This window comes from Antedon mediterranea, chromosome 5, assembly GCF_964355755.1.
Source record: "Antedon mediterranea chromosome 5, ecAntMedi1.1, whole genome shotgun sequence".
NCBI classification, from domain to species: Eukaryota; Metazoa; Echinodermata; class Crinoidea; order Comatulida; family Antedonidae; genus Antedon; species Antedon mediterranea.
This window is the reverse complement of record NC_092674.1, coordinates 17,821,494-17,840,412: the sequence shown is the minus strand read 5'-3', so window position 1 is coordinate 17,840,412 and position 18,919 is coordinate 17,821,494. Positions and strand designations below refer to the sequence as shown.

Genomic DNA, 18,919 nt, shown 5'->3' with positions numbered 1-18,919 from the left:
AAGAAGATAAAAAGTGAAGTGGTTCAAGAGTTATTTAAACAAACAGATCCCAATTCACCGTGTACAACAATCATAAATCAATAACTAGTATAATTTGTTGCGGGGTTCCACAAGGGTCCATTATTATTTATAATTTATTTAAACGATATTGTTTTTATTTCCGATAATTTCTAATTTTATTTATATGCCGATGACACCAACATAGTAGTTTCCGATAAAAATATCAAACTCATCATGACAGTAAATCAAGAACTAAATAAAGTTTCCTCCTGGCTCAAATCTAATAAATTATCACTCAATACACTTAAAACAAACAAAATCACAATATTCAAATTATGATTGACAATACTACTATTTCACAGGTCTCCCATACTAAATTTTTAGGCATAATTATAGATGAAACACTGACATGGTTTAATCACACAGAATATATATCCAATATTATTTCCAAATATACTGGCATTTTATTAAGACTAATTTAGCATTTAAACATTTATTTTCTTTCAATGTCATGGTAACAAAATAAAAGGTGATACATAATATGACAAAGTAACATTGAAAGAAGGCTTGATCCCGATGAAGGAGGCGTATACAACTACTCCTACTAGACAATTACCACCCGGACAACTACCACTCGGACAATGACCCCTCTAGGACAACTACCACCCGGACAATGACCCCTCTAGGACAACTACCACCCGGACAATTACCCACTAGGACAACTACCCTCTAGGACAACTACCCTCTAGGACAACTACCCCCTTAGAACAACTCCCACCCGGACAACATCGCCTAATGAATAAATTTGCATATCAGTTATTTGTCTCACACTGTTAAGTTGTATTTGCATAATATTTTTGTTGTTGTTGTTTTTATAAGGTATTTGTATTTTAACATTAAATTTTAATGAAAAAATATGATTATAAATTTGTGTACAAATACTTCATTGATAATCCTATCAATTTGTATGCTCGGGTAAAGCTTTAAGCCTTTTATACTCTATCAAACTTTATGTGACAAAAAATTTGATGTGTCCATGTATGGTAGTTATATGGTCAAATATGGTAGTGATATGACATCATCATGTCCATATTTGGGCACATCACTTTTTTTTTTTACACATAACGTTTGGTGGTGTAGACAGAGCTTTGAATAAGCTACTAGATTGTAGAGAAATTGTTCAGAAAAATCTTCATTTTAGGTTCATGCACAGGGTGGGTACAGTGTAATCCCACCTCCAAAATTCGGCAGGAACAATTTTATGTACAAGAGGGTTAGATTAATTTTTATACCTGAAGAATTACAGTAAATCACTAACCAAAAAAATGCCATAAACAGAACCTATTTATAAACAAGAGTATTATTGATGCAATATTCCACTCATGCTAAAACATTTTTGAATTAAAAAGGGTGTATATCAAGGCATCACATACCCATATTCCTATGTGTTGCTGTTTGTTTACCTCCGCCAACGAGGTGTAATCGATCGCGTGTGTTTGTTTGTTTGTCTTCTCTGTTTGTTTGTTAGCAGGAATTACTCAAAAAGTAATTACAAGATCTTTACCAAAATGAATATACAGATAGATATGTGGTCAAGGACCATTAAATTAAATTCCATTCAGACCATTTGGTACCATGGTCAGAATTCTGGACCACTTTTTAGTATAGTTTTCAGACCTGCTAGTGTTAAAAGATAGGACAGAATTTTTCAAAAGCCGGCGAGCAGTCTTAAAGTAACAAGTAAACTGAAATTGCATTTTCTCGAGAACTTCATGTCCAAAAAACTTCATTTTTGTACAAGAGGCAAGAGTTATAATTGGTGATTTGTAATTTTAAAACATAATTTGTGTAATATAACGATATACTTTTATAATTAAGAAATCAACCTTTGTATCAGAATTCAAATAAGTTCACAAACTTGACCCAGAAAGTCCAGAGGAGAGTTTGTACAGATGTTTTAATGACCATTTAGTTTATAATAGAATCCCTAAAGAAAACACTTAGCTTAACTTTGTGACTGTTCCCATCATAAAACAATTAGATATTGACAGTTTTTAGCAGAGATTCGACAGGGCCAATTCATCATTGTAACCTCCCCAGATAAGATCAATCACTCCCACTTAAACACCCCTGGATCAACTTAGGACCAATCGTTACCCTCACAGATTACGTAGTGACATATGCAAATGAACCGAAGCCAATATACCCCCAAGTTTCAGAAGGGCCCAGACACACCTTACAGCCACTTCACGGAACACACACCTTACAGCCACTTCTTCAGAAGCAGACCTACACACTTCACACCTCACCGACATCATCACTAATCCTCCGTTCCTTATCTATACTTATAGTTATATTGTACTGAAGTATTATACTGAATAAACAATATGTGTTACGACAGTTAAGCGAGTAAGAGTCTTCATTAGTACCTCAACACAACACTATATTACATGGTGGAAGACCCAAATTTTATAAGGAACAGAGTGAGAAAACAGAATAACAAGAAAACAAGAAACACCTAACAAGACACGAAGACGAAGACAAAAATAACCATATTTGTTTGAAAGGAGAAAACCAGAAATTTACTTTTACACAAAAGACAAGCTGAAATTATATTTGAATGAGATCGAGACAAGCAGAAATTTTATCAAATTATAACCATTGGATGAAGACAAAGAAGATAATCGAGGAAGACACAAGAAGAATCAAAACGGAAAACAGAAGCAAGCGGACAAGAACTGTTTTGTTTGGACACTTTCAACTTCACGCCGTTTTTTTCGATCGTTTTTTTTAACATTTTGAACATTGATGAAACCCTTTCGCATTTTTTTTAATTCATTGTTTGAAAATTTGAACATTGATGAGCACTTTTAACATTCCTTTAATTCATTTTTAATTGGATCCGAAGCATTTGGGGTAAGTCAAAACCATTTTGATTTTTGATTTGTAACCTTGATTGAAAAGTGAGAATTTACATATATATACACTAAATTGTTTTTGATATTTTGATAATTAATATTATAAAGTATGGTCGACGTTGTTGATAACGAAGTAATTTTAAATGAGCCCGTCAATCCTCACCCCGTGCCCCACCTAAGACAAACCGATTTCCTTCCCAAAAGATATGACGGTTCCATAACCGATCACGACCAATGTAGTGCACACTACTTATCGTTTACCGACTACCTTGAGGCCCACACTTTAGAAAACCCTGTAAACAATGCCCAATTAATTAATGTAATAAGTATTTTCAAACGTAGCCTTCAGAGCCAAGCTAGACTCTGGATTGAGGGAAAGCAGTTCGATTCACTGGAATCCTTAAAAACCCAATTCATCAACAGGTTTAGTAAAAACAAATCAATCTATGCGCACATAAGAGAATACGATTCAATTACTTACACCACTGGCGACAACGCCGAAAAACACTTAACCAAAATCAAACAAGCCGCAGACAGAATTGGATACGCTGACCAGCAGATAAAGAATAAATTTATTTCGACCCTTCCACCAAAATGTAGAGCAGCTGTAGCCATGTCCACCCCAATCGATGCCACTATTGACAATATCGTAAATAGCACACAAAATTACCTTGACCTTTCCGTAGATGATGCCACACGGGAAGTTTCATTCAAGGTCAATAAGGAAACAGATAATAGTCTCGAATCGCTCCAACATGAGATAAATTCTCTTAAGTATAGATATAGCCACAACAAAACGATCCCTTAATGATGATACTCGACGCTCATGTTCCCCCACCCGAAATTATATCCCAAGACAAAACCGAAGCCCAAGCCCCTACAAACCCCGATTCCAGACCACACCGACCCCAAGATATAGACAACCTCCCCCAACCTGTTATTACTGCGGGAAACCAGGCCACATAGCAAGGCACTGCCGACAACAAAACCGTTCTTACGGAAATTATCCCCCGCCATACCCATACCAACATTCAAACAATTATTACCCTAGCCACCAGGAGGATTTTTAAAAAGGGAACTAGATGCCGCCTATAATCTGGCCCCCCATACAAAATACGACAATTTTAAGGCAAAATACTTAGGGAATTCAGATAAGATCGATTTGTTACTTAACGACAGAAATTACGTTAAAGGAAATTTACCAGATGGTAGAAATGTTTTAACTTTATTTGACAGTGGTTCAACTAGAACTATAATCTCACAATCGTACGTTAATTCCTCACTTTATTTATCGCGTCAAAAGCCAATTAAAGTGAACACAACTAAATTTAGATAGGTAACGGTGACTTCTTATATTCCAACCACTTAGTGCAATACGAATTATTTATCCAAGGACACAAATTTAAAATTTCAGCGTTAATCGTTAAAAATTTGACAGGTATTGACCTGATACTTGGAACCGAAACATTGTCTGAACTCGACGGTACTTTAAATTTTAAGGAAAACACCTTTCGCATTAGACCAAAGATTTTTAGCTTTCGTCCTGTCCACAAGATTTTTCTTAAACCCGGTGATACCAAAACAGTTAAATTAAAAGGAAGGCTTTTCGCCTTTGTACGCAATTCTGATGTTGTTCTACATGCAACCACCCATATTTCAAAACTTTGTCCATCAGATATGTTAGTAAAATTACACAGAGGAGAAACCAACATTGATATCACTAACAACACAAACAGAAACGTATCTCTAAATACACATCAACCTATCGCGAGCCTTCACTTAACCAACCTTGTAACAGTTACTAACGACCTACCAATTGATAGAATAAAGTTGACCAATGACAACGCAAACAAGTACCCACATTTAGAACGTACAGACCCATTGCTAACTTTAACCGAGGAAGAAATAATTAGAAAACAAGTTGATTTAACAGACAGCGTTTTAACACATAGAGAAAAAGAAGATTTGTATAAAACATTACAACAAAACAGAAACGCATTTTCACTATATGGTGAACTATCTAGCTGCCCAAACTTCAAAGCTGACATACACCTCTCTAACGATGAACCATTTTTTATTCGACCATACTTCGCGACAGACAAAGACAAACATGTTATTGAGGCCGAATTGAACAAATTAGTCAAACTAGGAATCTTAGCAGTAGGATACCAATCGTATACTTCCCCCGTCCTTCTTGTTTCAAAGAAAAATTCGAAAGATAAAAGAGTTGTCACAGACTTTCGCTATCTAAATTCCAGGATAAAACGTATTAATCACCCATTCCCCTTATTGGCCGAAACTTTGAAAACAATAGGTAACGCTAATGCACAGATTCTTAGCGTAATTGATTTAAAATCAGCGTTCCACTGTGTACCATTAGCCGAACATGCCCAACAATACACAGGTATAGCTTCATATCATGGTGGAAAACATTATTATTATAAGAGATTAGCACAAGGATTAAACGTTTCGCCAGGTATATTTCAAGCAAAGATTGACGAAATTTTAAATGAAATCCCAAATTCTAGAGAATTCTGTATCGCCCATCACGATGATATTATTTTATTTAGCCAAGACAAATTTGCTCATAAGCAGCACCTTGTTTCCGTTTTACAAGCCCTACAATTAAATGGTTTTAGAATTTGTCCAAAGAAATGTAAGATATTCAAGAATAAAGTGCAATATATGGGACACACCATCCTGATTAATTCTTCAGGACACGCATGTATAACACCATTAGGCGACAGGTGTGCAGCTATCCGAAATTTGCCAGTCCCACGAACCCATAAAGAAACTAAACGATTTATTGGTGCAGTAAATTATGTATCCCATTTTTTCCCTCAAATACAATCAATTTTACGCCCGTTACATACACTCGCAAGTAAACGTCGAAAGTTTGTTTGGTCTACTGAACACCAGAAAGCATTTGACGAAATTAAACAATTAATGGTTAAACCACCTACTCTTCAAATGCCTAGAAAAGAAGGTAGATTTACGCTATATAGCGACACTTCATGAACCGCAACAGGTTCATATTTACCACAAACAGTAAACGGTAAAGAACACATAATAGGTTATTATTCCAAAATCTTACCACAAGCCTGTCAACGATATAGCGTCACAGAATTAGAGTTATTTGGACTTTACATCAATGTTTCAGCATTTCGACACTTACTAAAGGGTTGCGAATTTGATGCATTCGTAGACCACTCAGCAATTGTACAAATTTGGAATTCAAAAGATCAGCCATGTACACCCCGTTTACAGAAACTACAGTAATATTACGATTGTCCGGATACATTTTCCAAATTGGTTATAAGAAAGGAACTGAATTAGTTTTAGCAGATTTCCTCTCCCGAGCCCCTCGTGACGACGATTCCGAAATTGATCAAGTTGTACCCATTGCATTTAATATTACAGAGACTGAATCTCTTAACCCGATTACAAACACATCTACTAGCAGACCAGTAACAAGGTCATACGCCAAGAAAATTGGAATAAATATACCTGACCTACATAAACCCAAACCCAAACAAACGCACGTCATTAATCAAAATCCAGTGACAACAAACACGCGACCTACACCTCAACTTACCGCTACACCACAGATAATCACGAGACAACAAACAAACGCACATCGATCACCGCCTATCATAATGCCACCCATCGTAACACCACCCCCAATACGTAATGTAAACATTCGACAACCTCCAGAGGAACGACTAGTAGACAAAAATAAGCAAAGCAAAGATACTACACATCGAAATGTACCAGTTGAATTGTATACATCGCCCAAACCACTAGTACCCAACATAACTGAATTTAAATCAGCACACATCCCAAAACAACAAGACTTGGATTATAACCTCCCAGTAGATGTTAAACAACTACGTGTTGAACAAAAAACTTCACCATTTTTTAAGCCAGTTTACGATTATTTAGCTCATGATATCCTTCCAGCTGATAAGAAAGCAGCTCGTGCAGTTCAGAATAAGTCAGAGCAGTACATATTGTGCAACGGTTTACTATTCCGTTTATTTTTCCAAGATAAAGGTGGAGAATTTGTATCTGTTCCTGAAAACTTAGCAGAGACTGTTATTTCTCAGTATCACGACAATTTGTTAAGTAGCCACCAAGGTACGATGCGTACTTACCTTACTATTAGGAAATTATTTTACACGCCCCTTATGTTCGAGAAAGTCAACAATTATACCCAAGCGTGTCTTAGATGTCAACAATTTCGTCCCAAAACCGATAAATTACGTCCTTTACACGATCGAGTACCAGCAACTTACCGTCCCTTTCATACACTCAGTCTAGATTTTAAGAGTATGCCAACATCACCTTCAGGTTTTAAACATATTATGGTAGTATGTGATGAAATAACTAGGTTTTTGATTTGTGTACCTTTGAAATCCATTGATGCCGAAACAATTTGTGAAGCACTAATTCAAAAGGTAATCAGTATTTTTGGACCCCCATCTCGTCTTATTTCAGATGCAGCAACCTCCCTTACAGGAAAATTATTAACACTACTATGTAACACCCTTAATATTGATAGGAAAATCATCAGCGTCCACAATCACGGTAGTTTACAAGTTGAACGTCATATCCGCACCGTATCGGACCTGTTAAAGGTCAACCTTAACCAATTCGGAACAGATTGGGTTAGATTTGTATCAACAACATGTTATGCTTATAACTCGTTTTCATCCCCACATCTAGGAAACCACTCCCCTTACGAATTAGTTTTTGGCCGCCAACCTCCAAGTTTGACCTCATTAGCATTTAACCCTATTTCAGGATTGTCTCATTCCTATGAAGAATTTGAACACCTCAAGAAGAAATTTCAAAACATTTCACAGACAATGCTACAATTACAGCGAACACAACAAAACGTCCAAAACTCAAAGATTTCCCAACGCTTAGAAAAAATCCAATTTACTCAGTAGGACAACTCGTATATTTATACAAGCCAACATCATCATCACTAACGGCAAATTCATAGAAAATCGCCGCAGAATGGGTCGGACCATTAGTAATTTATGAAGTACTAGACAGAACACACTACATCCTAGCGACGATTAAAGGAGAAATACTTCGCGACATATTCAATTATAACAGACTGAAACCTTGTTTTATGAGAACACCCAAAGAACGCAAAAATTTTACACATCTCCAAAAACTTAAACAATTGTTGAATGAACCCACTAATGATAATAATAAGAAAATCCAAAACACCATTAATGTAGTAAATGACGAAACCAATGTCGAATTTGTAGACGAACATGATAGGACACCCACCCAATTGCAATCAGATACCCTTACACATCCAACTAAAGTAGAACCCCTTAACTTGCAACCTTACATTGACTGTGTAGAGAATAACATAGGATTAGCAGCCCCATTCCAAATGAAAGAAGAACAAATTAAGGAACAAACTAATCTAATTATGACAGCACCTAATGATTCAAATATGACATTAAACCGAGGTAGATTTAAAGCAGGACATTTCCAAGTTTTAGTTTCATATTCTAAACTGACTTCAGTCAAACGCAACATTGATAAAACAAAACAAGAATCTAATGATCGCAAATTTTGGTGGAATATTGACAGATATAACGATACAGATAAATTAATTAAAGAGATCATTAATGATAAACAGATACCGATAAGTGGATCGCCAAAACGATTCATAAAACGTTTGTATAATGCAACAAGTTACTGATTTAATTTTTTTTGCAAGATTATTTTTAAATTACGACATTTGCTAAATTAATAATAGCATAGTCTACGTATTTTTGATGAGATTTGTTTAGTAATGATGTGATTTCAGTTAAAAGAGAATTGAATTTATGTTTAAGTATTGATTTGTAACAAGTTTGATAATGATTAATTTTGAATTTTGAATGATCGATATATTGAGATATTGAAAAGAACGACAATCATTTTGTAACAAACATTTTGTTTAACCTTTGAGTCGTTAATCTCAATCATTAATTAATTGATACAAGAACAGGAGATTTTCTTAGTACTTTAAATTGTAACTTTTTTTGACATTGAGTACAAAAGTCGAATTTGTCAATTGATTGAAATCGTAATTACCTGTAAATATAAATGCTTAAATCCATAAATTTGTGACGATAACGATATATTATGGATAAGTTTGTGTCAACGGGACACACATTTGTTTCTTCAAAGTTTTAAGTGATTAAGTTTGATATTTTGATTTTAGGCTAATCAGCCACAGTTTCTTGAGTTTCATGTTTTGATTTGATTGATTTATGTTTGAAGGCCATTAGAACGCGATAAGTTGTCGCGCTATTTGATATATATTCATTGTACATATTATTCTTTAAGTTTTGAATTTTTTTAAAATTTGACCAATTGACGTTCAATTAACGCTCGAGGGAGGAGTAGAGCCAATTACGAGCTATATATAAAAACAACCGGATGGGCAGACTATAAATAAGTCGCACGAGCATATCAAATATACAGTATTTACTGTCGAATTATAAGTTAATTTACTTTTGTGAGATTGTTATAATAGTTGAACTTGAAATTTTATTGTTTGAGTTTTATATCGTTTATTTAGTTCGATATTGTTTATTTTAAATACATTTTAATTTTTATTTATCGTAATTCTAGTCAATTCCAAATTGCCCCCTAAAATGGAATCCGAAAAGCTTGACGTTACACAGTTATGCTTAAAACACAAAATTCCAATGACGCCCCTGTCCACAGAATGTGCCCTTATAAAGAAGATAATCCTTTACCAAAGCGAACAAAACGTAATTCTATATTACCAAAATGATGCCATTTACTTTAGGTTCCTTGAAAAGAGTTTTATTATTCCTTTGCGACATTCGTCCAGCAGACCAACTGACTAACCTCAAATTAAATACCCTTTTACACATTGGCAGTTATTTATGTTGTTTCAACAAAATGTCCTCCCCCATTATAGACTACATTTGGAAGCATAAGACTGAACCAGCCCTACTTGACTTTTCCACAATCGACCTTTCCATTAATTTAGACGGCATCGCCACTTGTATACCAAACACACATGAATTTCACAGACAACATATTTATTCTATGACCCTCCTGCTCTTAGCAGTTACAAAAGACATCAAAACCCCACAATGCACAACATTTTTTTCAAGAGTCCGACAACAAACAGGCATCATACCCCAAGACGAATTAAAACCTAGCGAACACTCACCATTTGGATATGTTGTAACTAAATATAAGAAAAAACTATATTCGCACATCCGTAACATGCAGTACCTGGAAAATAAATACAAAGATACCCCCTGCCAAATTTGTCAATGTAACCCCGAAATTAAAAACTTTCATACTGATTGTACAATCAACAAATGCTGCGGCACACTTATTCACCAAAATTGCCAACAAATATCCTTCAACAAGGGATACCAATGCTTGAATTGCGGTATGGTATATTTCAATGAGATCCCTTACACCACTACCTACATGTTGGACATACCGTGGAGTGCATCCCGTTTTTATCGATTATATAAACCCACCGATTGATTTCAATTTATCCTTTATAAATTTTTTTTTTTTCAATTTCAAATAATTAACGAGAGACGACTTCTGGACTGATGTTCTTTAGGGAAACCCAACCGTTGTGATGTCTATATTTCGGTAATCCGAGTGTAGCATGCCTCCAAAGCAACGGACCCACAATTATGTCGATCTTGAAGAACACTTTTGTTTTTTATACATTTTTTTTCAAATTTATATCAAGAGAGAGAGAGTGAAAGTGATAAGGTTACACTTCAGAGTCAATGGTTTTGGCTAACTCAATTTTGCATATATGTTATAATAATGTTTTTTTTCTTTTATATAACTTTAAATTTTGCATGCCACTATTATAACCATTTTTATATTTTAAATAGATTAGAAAAACAAAAAAAGGGAAACAGAGGGATGTAATATAACGATATACTTTTATAATTAAGAAATCGACCTTTGTATCAGAATTCAAATAAGTTCACAAACTTGACCCAGAAAGTCCAGAGGAGAGTTTGTCCAGATGTTTTAATGACCATTTAGTTTATAATAGAATCCCTAAAGAAAACACTTAGCTTAACTTTGTGACTGTTCCCATCGTAAAACAATTAGATATTGACAGTTTTTAGCAGAGATTCGACAGGGCCAATTCATCATTGTAACCTCCCCAGATAAGATCAATCACTCCCACTTAAACACCCCTGGATCAACTTAGGGCCAATCGTTACCCTCACAGATTACGTAGTGACATATGCAAATGAACCGAAGCCAATATACCCCCAAGTTTCAGAAGGGCCCAGACACACCTTACAGCCACCTCACGGAGCACACACCTTACAGCCACTTCTTCAGAAGCAGACCTACACACTTCACCGACAGCATCACTGATCCTCCGTTCCTTATCTATACTTATAGTTGTATATTGTACTGAAGTATTATACTGAATAAACAATATGTGTTACGACAGTTAAGCGAGTAAGAGTCTTCATTAGTACCTCAACACAACACTATATTACATTTGATTTAATGTGTACCTTTTTTGATGCGAGTAGTTTAAAAAACCAATTTCTTTTCAAATTCACTCGTTTGATTTTCGCGTTGCTGTTCTATTGTTAGTCAACTGAAGCTATTGTTAATTGAAAGGCTTGTTACATAACCATTACACCAAACTCGCATACACATGCTTGTAGTGAAATTAGCCTAAATCACGAACAGCATTAAGACACACACAAATATATATACTGTATATACCAAAAACCCAACTTCGAGAACAACCCGACATGTAGATTGATCAACCCATCGAAATCAGAAATTGGCATCGTAAGTAAACAAATCCTTGAAAGAATAAATAAGAAAATAATAGCGTCTACAGGATTAAATCAATGGAAGAACACTAATTCTGTTATCGAATGGTATAAAGAACATTCAAAACAAGGAGAAGCACTCGTTTATTTGCTTCGACATAGTTGATTTCTACCCGTCAACAACCATTGACCTACTTAAAAAAGCCCTTGAATTCGCCTCCGAGTTTGAAGCAATCTCCGATGAAGAAACAAATATTATTATCCAAGCGAAACAGTCACTCCTTTTCCATGATAACGCTACATGGTGCAAAAAAGGAACTGAAAACCAACCTGTGTTTGACGTCACAATGGGAAGCTTTGACGGTGCTGAAACCTGTGAAATCGTAGGTACATATCTTTTGTCGCAACTGTCTAACAAATGTGGCAACCAAATTGGTCTATACCGCGACGACGGCCTAGCTGCGTTTCGCGAATCAGCCAAAACGATTGAGCTAATCAAGAAAGATATTTGTAAGGTTTTCCAGGAGAACAACCTCAAGCTAACAATTGATGCTAACAAGAAAATAGTCAATTATTTGGATGTAACGTTCGACCTAAGGACAGGGATCTTCCGACCTTTAACTAAGCCTAATAACAAACCAACCTACGTGCACCATGACAGCAACTATCCTCCGTCTATTATCCGCAACATCCCACTTCCCACCTTTCTGACATCTCATCAGACAAAGATACATTTCATGCATCTGCACCCCTATACCAGGAAGCCCTCAAAGAAAGCGGATACAATCATCAACTTGAGTTCAATGCTGAACAGCAGAAGCCCAAAAAATCACGTACCAGAAACATAATTTGGTTTAACCCACCATTCAGCAAAAACGTAGCAACCAACATCGGCCACAAGTTTTTAGCTATAGTAGAAGATTGTTTTCCTGCCGGCAACAAGCTCAGAAAAATATTTAACAGAAATACCTTGAAACTAAGCTACAGTTGCATGCCCAGCGTAGACAAAGTAATTAACGCACACAACAAATATGTGATAGCCAAAGAAAAGTCTACTGAAACCAACGCGAAAACAAGCGGATGTAACTGCCGCAATCCCAATGAATGCCCGCTCCCAGGTAACTGCCTAACAAAAGGTGTAGTTTACCAGTAAAGAGTGAAGATTCATCAAAAGAAGAAACATATGTCGGACTAACTGAAAACCAGTTTAAAACCAGATACAGAAACCATACTGTACGTCTTCATTCCGGAACGAAAAACTAAGAAACGCAACGGAACTCAGTAAATATATATGGACACTTAAAGACTCTAAAACAAATTACTCAATTAAATGGAAAATTATAAAGAAATGCAAACCTTACTCAAATATTAACAAAAGATGTAATTTATGTATATATGAAAAGTATATTATTATATGTCAACCAGAGCTATGCTCACTGAACCATATTAGAACGAGTTAGTCTCTACTTGTAGACATAGAAAAAAATTCTTACTAAATTGCAGATCCAAATAGTTTATCTAAAACAATAGGCTATTGTATACGACTTCCTGATGACTCACTTCCATTAAGCACTATGAGACAACTGTGTCACTTATGCTTTATATTTCACCTGAAGAGTGCGGCCAGCTACATGCTGGTCGTACGAAACAAATTTGTAGTGATTAAAACAATGAAGTAACCAAGTTTTCTGCTGTTATTTTATTTATATACATATATATTTTTTCCCGGAGAAATCTTATGTAGGAGAATTTTACAGTAGGCGGAGGTATGCACTCTCGGAGTGGCTTTCTAGTTTTGATTGAAAAGCAAGTGAAGTTTGTTGGAAAGTTTAAATATACACCTTTTAAAATATGTAACTTGGAAAAAAATATGGAGAGAATGGCATACATGGTTACAGTCTCGAACTAGTTACAGAACAGGGAACTATCAAACGTCTTTATAGTATCCCAAAAGTATTTTATACTTACGTAGTTGTTGAAATTTCAGTTTATCCATGTCACCATCAGTTGAATAAGAATGCTTTAAGATATAAACCAATGATTAAGTTTATATATTACAAACAGAAGGCAATTTTGTACAAGCTTTTGTACATAGGGCAGGAATTGCAAATATAGCTATTTATAAACAAGAGCATTAAAGATTTATTGTCCCCCAAAAACATGAAAATGAAGATTAATTAAATTAGACTTTGAATGTTATTTACTGAAAAAAAAAACTGAAAAAAATAATGTTGTCACTTATAAAATGACATAATAAATGGTAAAATTCAACCAAAAATCCATTGGCTGGCAGCCAATTTGACCATTTCTTGCTATAAAATTCCAGTTTTTCAGGTAAATTTTTTTTTTTTCTTCGATCTAATTTTTGGTAAAAGTGGATAATTATTATGTGAAATTAAAATGGCATATTCAACAAAAAAAATTTAAATAATTATTTTTTCAGGGGGACAATACATCTTTAATGATGCAATATCCGACTCGTGCTAAACACTTTTGAAATAAAAAAATTATGGTTAAGGTTGTTCCATTCAATTTGAATGATCTGGTAAAGCTTTAAGCCTTTTTTTATGGGACAAATGATGTGTTCATATATGGTAGTTATATGGTCAAATACGGTATGGTAGTGATATGACATCATGATGTCCATATTTGGCCACATCACATTTTTTTGACACATAACATTTGATAGTGTAGACAGAGCTTTGAATAGGCTGCTAGATTGTAGAGAAATTGTTCAGGAAAATCTTCATTAGGTTCTTGCACAAGGTGGGTACAGTGTAATCCCACCTCCCAAATTCGGCAGGAACAATTTTATGTACAAGAGGGTTAGATTAATTTTTATACCTGAAGAATTACAGTAAATCACTAACCAAAAAAATGCCAAAAACAGAACCTATTTATAAACAAGAGTATTAACGATGCAATATTCCACTCGTGCTAAAACACTTGAATTAAAAAAATTTATTCTAAAAAATAGAGTATAACAATTCTAAATGAAGTGTAAATTGTATTGTTTTAAATTTAGCTTGTTTATCCTGGGTTAACAACTTGGTTGAAACCAACTGTTATTCTTTTGTGCCCATGATACCGAGTACAAACATAGATCTTAACTAAAATTGGATTAACTAACAACATATTGAAAAGTTTTGAGGCACTCTTAGCGGAAGCTCGGATATGCTGGAAAACCACAAAATTTGGCAGTTTTTGTATCATAACTTTTGATCTAGTGGGTCAATTTTTTTTGTCCAAAAAGATTTTAGTAAGATCAAAACAAATTCTATTTTTATTATATAAATGATATAAATATTAGCTACAGATTAAGGTTGTTCCATTACTATTATACATTATACATTTGAATGCTCGGGTTTCACTTTGGGCTGTGTTTATACGGTGTTGAACATGTCTTTCATTTTTGGCATATTCCAGGGACCGAGGTCAAACCCCAAAAAACTTTGCAGTTATACAAGAAATCGTAATACTGTGCAGTGTTCACATCTAGTACACCCAAAAGATAAAATTAAGCCGGAGGACAGTAGTGTATGGTGTACCCTGTATGAATTTTAACCTAATATACATGGTAGAAACCGGGAGAAAACTGGGAAACAGAATAAAAGAACATAAAAAAGATGTAGAAGATCACATGAAAGGAGTTATGACAAGGTCAAGCAGAATGTCACAATCAAACATTACACATAAATCTGCAATTACAGACCATGCTATAAAGGAAAACCATACACCTAATTGGGAGGCAAAAGTGTTAAAGAAAGATGGAAACATAAACAAGAGAGGATGGCAAGAAGCAATTTTAATTAGAAAAACTGATAACAACATGAACAGAAACCAAGGAGGAAAGTGGCTGCCACACATATATGATGACCTGTTAGAAGTGAGACGGCCGGTCGGGGCGGACCCCTCTGGGATTCACCCAGATGTATTCAAGTAAAAACTCAGAGAGGGCGCATATCACAACAACATCACGTGACTATGCCATGATCAGTGTCGGCAAATCAAGCTGACACCACTACCTTGAAAAAGTGCGATGCTAATGCACGAAACGTTGGTAAGTTCAACGTTAATTTGTCCTTCACTAGAAACGAAAATTTGATTCTAAAAATATTTTTGGGAAGGAGATGAATTTATTCAATTTTATCTGTGTAGTGTTATACTGTAGGTTCATAATCCAAAGTTGTATTTTCCTCATGTATATACTCATATGCATTATCGATTAATATGTGTTTATTAAGGATTAAAGGATGATACTTCGTTTAATATTTAGTTTGTTGAGTTATTGATTTTTAAATCTTCTTTTGAAATTTGAAAACAAAACAAAATTTTAAATCAGGATAAAACTATGCTAATTTGTTTTCTTTTAGCGTTTAATGTTAATTGGTTACAATATGCAAAAAAGCATAACTATCTAACTAGATTTTTCACAGCATATACTTTTATTTAAAGATGTATTGTCCCCCTGAAAAATTTTTTTTTTTCAATATTTTTGTTGAATAGGCCATTTTAATTGCACATAAAAGTTATTCACTTTGACCTCAATTTGGATTGAAAAAAATAATTTTTTTACATGGGAAAATCGCAATTTAATGCAAAAATTAACCAACCGGAAGCTATTTGTCTGGAAGACAAATGTGTTCCGGTTTAATTTAACCCTTGACCTGAGTTAGCTCATAAATATTCATATTGTATGGATGGATACATCGTGTGGATGATGATGCTTTCCAAATTCCAAATCAACAGCCAACAACGATAGCAATGCATGCGTGCGAGAGAGTCGAGTAGTGATGCGAGACGAATCTTGAAGAAAACACAGAAACTATAGCTAGCAGAATGCTAAGTTAGAATTACAGTTGGTAACTTTGATGTTGAATCTTATTCATTTAGGTGAGTTTTTGTTTCGCTAACAGGAGAGGCCTAGCTAGGCCTAGGCCCGAATTTGCTGCTACTGTACTACTAGGCCTAGTCTACTACTCTAGCTACTACTACTACTAGCACTGACAGTCTCGAGTAGCCTAACTTTCTGCTGCCTACTTCTGTCTCTAGAAGTAGAGTGTAGTAGGCCTAGGCCTAGGCAGTACACTGCTAGCTAGGGCTACAGTAGGCCACCACCAGAAGGGATGTATTTTTGTTTCTATCATGATGAATTGGTTTAATTTTTAAAGATTTCAACTATCTATTCGGCAGTGAAAATTAAAAAAAAAAGAAAATCTAAATATTGTTTTGGATGTTTTACTGATGCAATATTTTAAAAATATTTTCTGTATCAAATGCAATAGGTTCAAATTAACATTCCGCAAATAAACATTTTATGCAGATATTTTGACACAAATTTCTTTTTTTTTTTAGGTTGATTGATTGAACAATAAGAGCAAGTAGTGAGAAACATAAAATGTATCGTACAGTGGCAACATTCACAATTTATTGAAACGTTTCTTACTATTAAAATGACACTTTGTAATGGATGTGAGCGATCTTAGAAGACTATAGCTGTCGTAATTACTGCCACAATCAACACATTGATAATTAGTAGACAAATTGACACAAAAAACAATACAGGAATTCAATAAGATATACTGTATATATATATTTTATTAACTCCTTTTGCACTGTAATATTTACAGTAAAATTATGAAGTGTAAGTAAATTTGAAGAATTTATCCTGTGTACTGTTGTAGTAGTTTTTTTTTATTTATTGAATGTTATGTTTACAAAATAATATACTGTACATATAATACAAAAAAAATTATACAATATTTTACAAGCTGGACAAGAACATATTGGCCGAATGCAGCAGGAGAGTCAGAAATATTTTTCCTGCAATATCCAATCATATTCCAATACCGAGTCTATCATTGTTGTCTTTGGGTAACCTCTGTTCCAGTCTTCATCAGCTCAACGTCTTTAAAAAAGTAAAAGCAAAGTATGAAAATCTGGAAAAAATAGATCATGCATATTTAGTGCAAAATTAGGCTAGTGAAATTGCTTACTTTGAAATAGTCAAATAAGTATACTACCTTTCTAAGGTAATTAAAACACATTACTTATAATGTTATAACTTATAAAAATTGAAAATAAATATTTGACTTACTACAGTACAGAGAACATTTGTTTGTGTTGTAAAATGGCTAAGCTGGCTTTTCCCCTCTGACTACTTGTACAGTGCTGCTGGAAGGTTCTCAATTTCAGGCTTGTATTGCAACCATTTTCCCTGAAAAATGTTTGTTTTATTTTTATCATAAAAATTAGTTAAACAAGCTTCAACTGTAAATATATATGGTACAGCAAGCTGGCTGTATTTTCGGAATGTAGCTAAGATTGATGGCATATAGCCTAGGCCAGTCTATGAAGAGTACAATGTATAGGGCCTAGCTGGGCATCTTCTGCAGGGACCCGATTGTCACAGTCTGCTTGCTACTAGCCTAGTAATATGCAGCAGCATGTATCAATTATTCTAGCCTAGCCCTGAACTGAAAAAATCCCAGGCTAAGTTAATTAATTTACCTTCCTGTTATTATTGCGTTATATATATTATTATATTTAAAATAACCGTCTAGGCCTACTTACCGACAAATTAACAGCTCAGCTTTACATATTTATACGATCAGGCCAGGGAAACCCACAGTCGAGTCGCGTCGATCTCTGGTGGTGTTGTTGTGTACATACAACGTGCATCGTCCATTGTTAGATCAGATCTCTGCTGTGTGGATGCTCATTAACATATCATGCATATGTATGAGTTAGCTCTACCGGCCTAATTTCTGAGCCGATGAGTTCGAAAAAATGGTAAACTTATTTTGATTTTTTTATAAGCGAAATCCATATTTTTTTCGGATTTTTTTTCGGTGGAAGTGAATAACTTTATGTTAACTACAAAACGGTCTATTCAAAATTTGATTTTTTTCATCTTTATTTTTCATTTTTTGGGGGACAATACATCTTTAATGTGATGTCAAAACAATAACCTAGGAACACCATCACGCCAACAGAAAAAATGTTTATGATTCAACCAAGTGGACTTATTCTCAATTAAAATCTCATTACAGAGTCTCTTTAGTGTTGTACAACACACTTCTTGTTGGTGTGTTAAATATGTTTGTAATAGCGTGAAAATGTCATGTACAAGGGAGTTGATTAATTTTTCTACCTGAAGAACTA

The 18,919-nt window shown here is 34.6% G+C and overlaps 1 protein-coding gene and 1 long non-coding RNA gene across 4 annotated transcripts in view; both read right to left on the bottom strand.

The window, feature by feature from the left end:
- The window catches only part of LOC140048615 (gephyrin-like), a 219,957-nt gene that overhangs the window by 84,852 nt on the left and 116,186 nt on the right, over positions 1 to 18,919 (bottom strand). For all 3 annotated transcript variants that reach the window (XM_072093368.1, XM_072093367.1, XM_072093369.1), the window contains one exon: positions 13,724 to 13,775. In XM_072093368.1, the coding sequence (XP_071949469.1) occupies positions 13,724 to 13,775 (52 nt within the window). The remainder of the gene's footprint in view (positions 1 to 13,723; positions 13,776 to 18,919) is intronic.
- LOC140048616 (uncharacterized) lies at positions 17,334 to 18,698 on the bottom strand. Its single transcript, XR_011845102.1, has 3 exons — positions 18,329 to 18,698; positions 17,853 to 17,972; positions 17,334 to 17,694 (listed from the first exon to the last, which is right to left on the bottom strand). It is a non-coding gene; the product is annotated as an uncharacterized lncRNA (long non-coding RNA).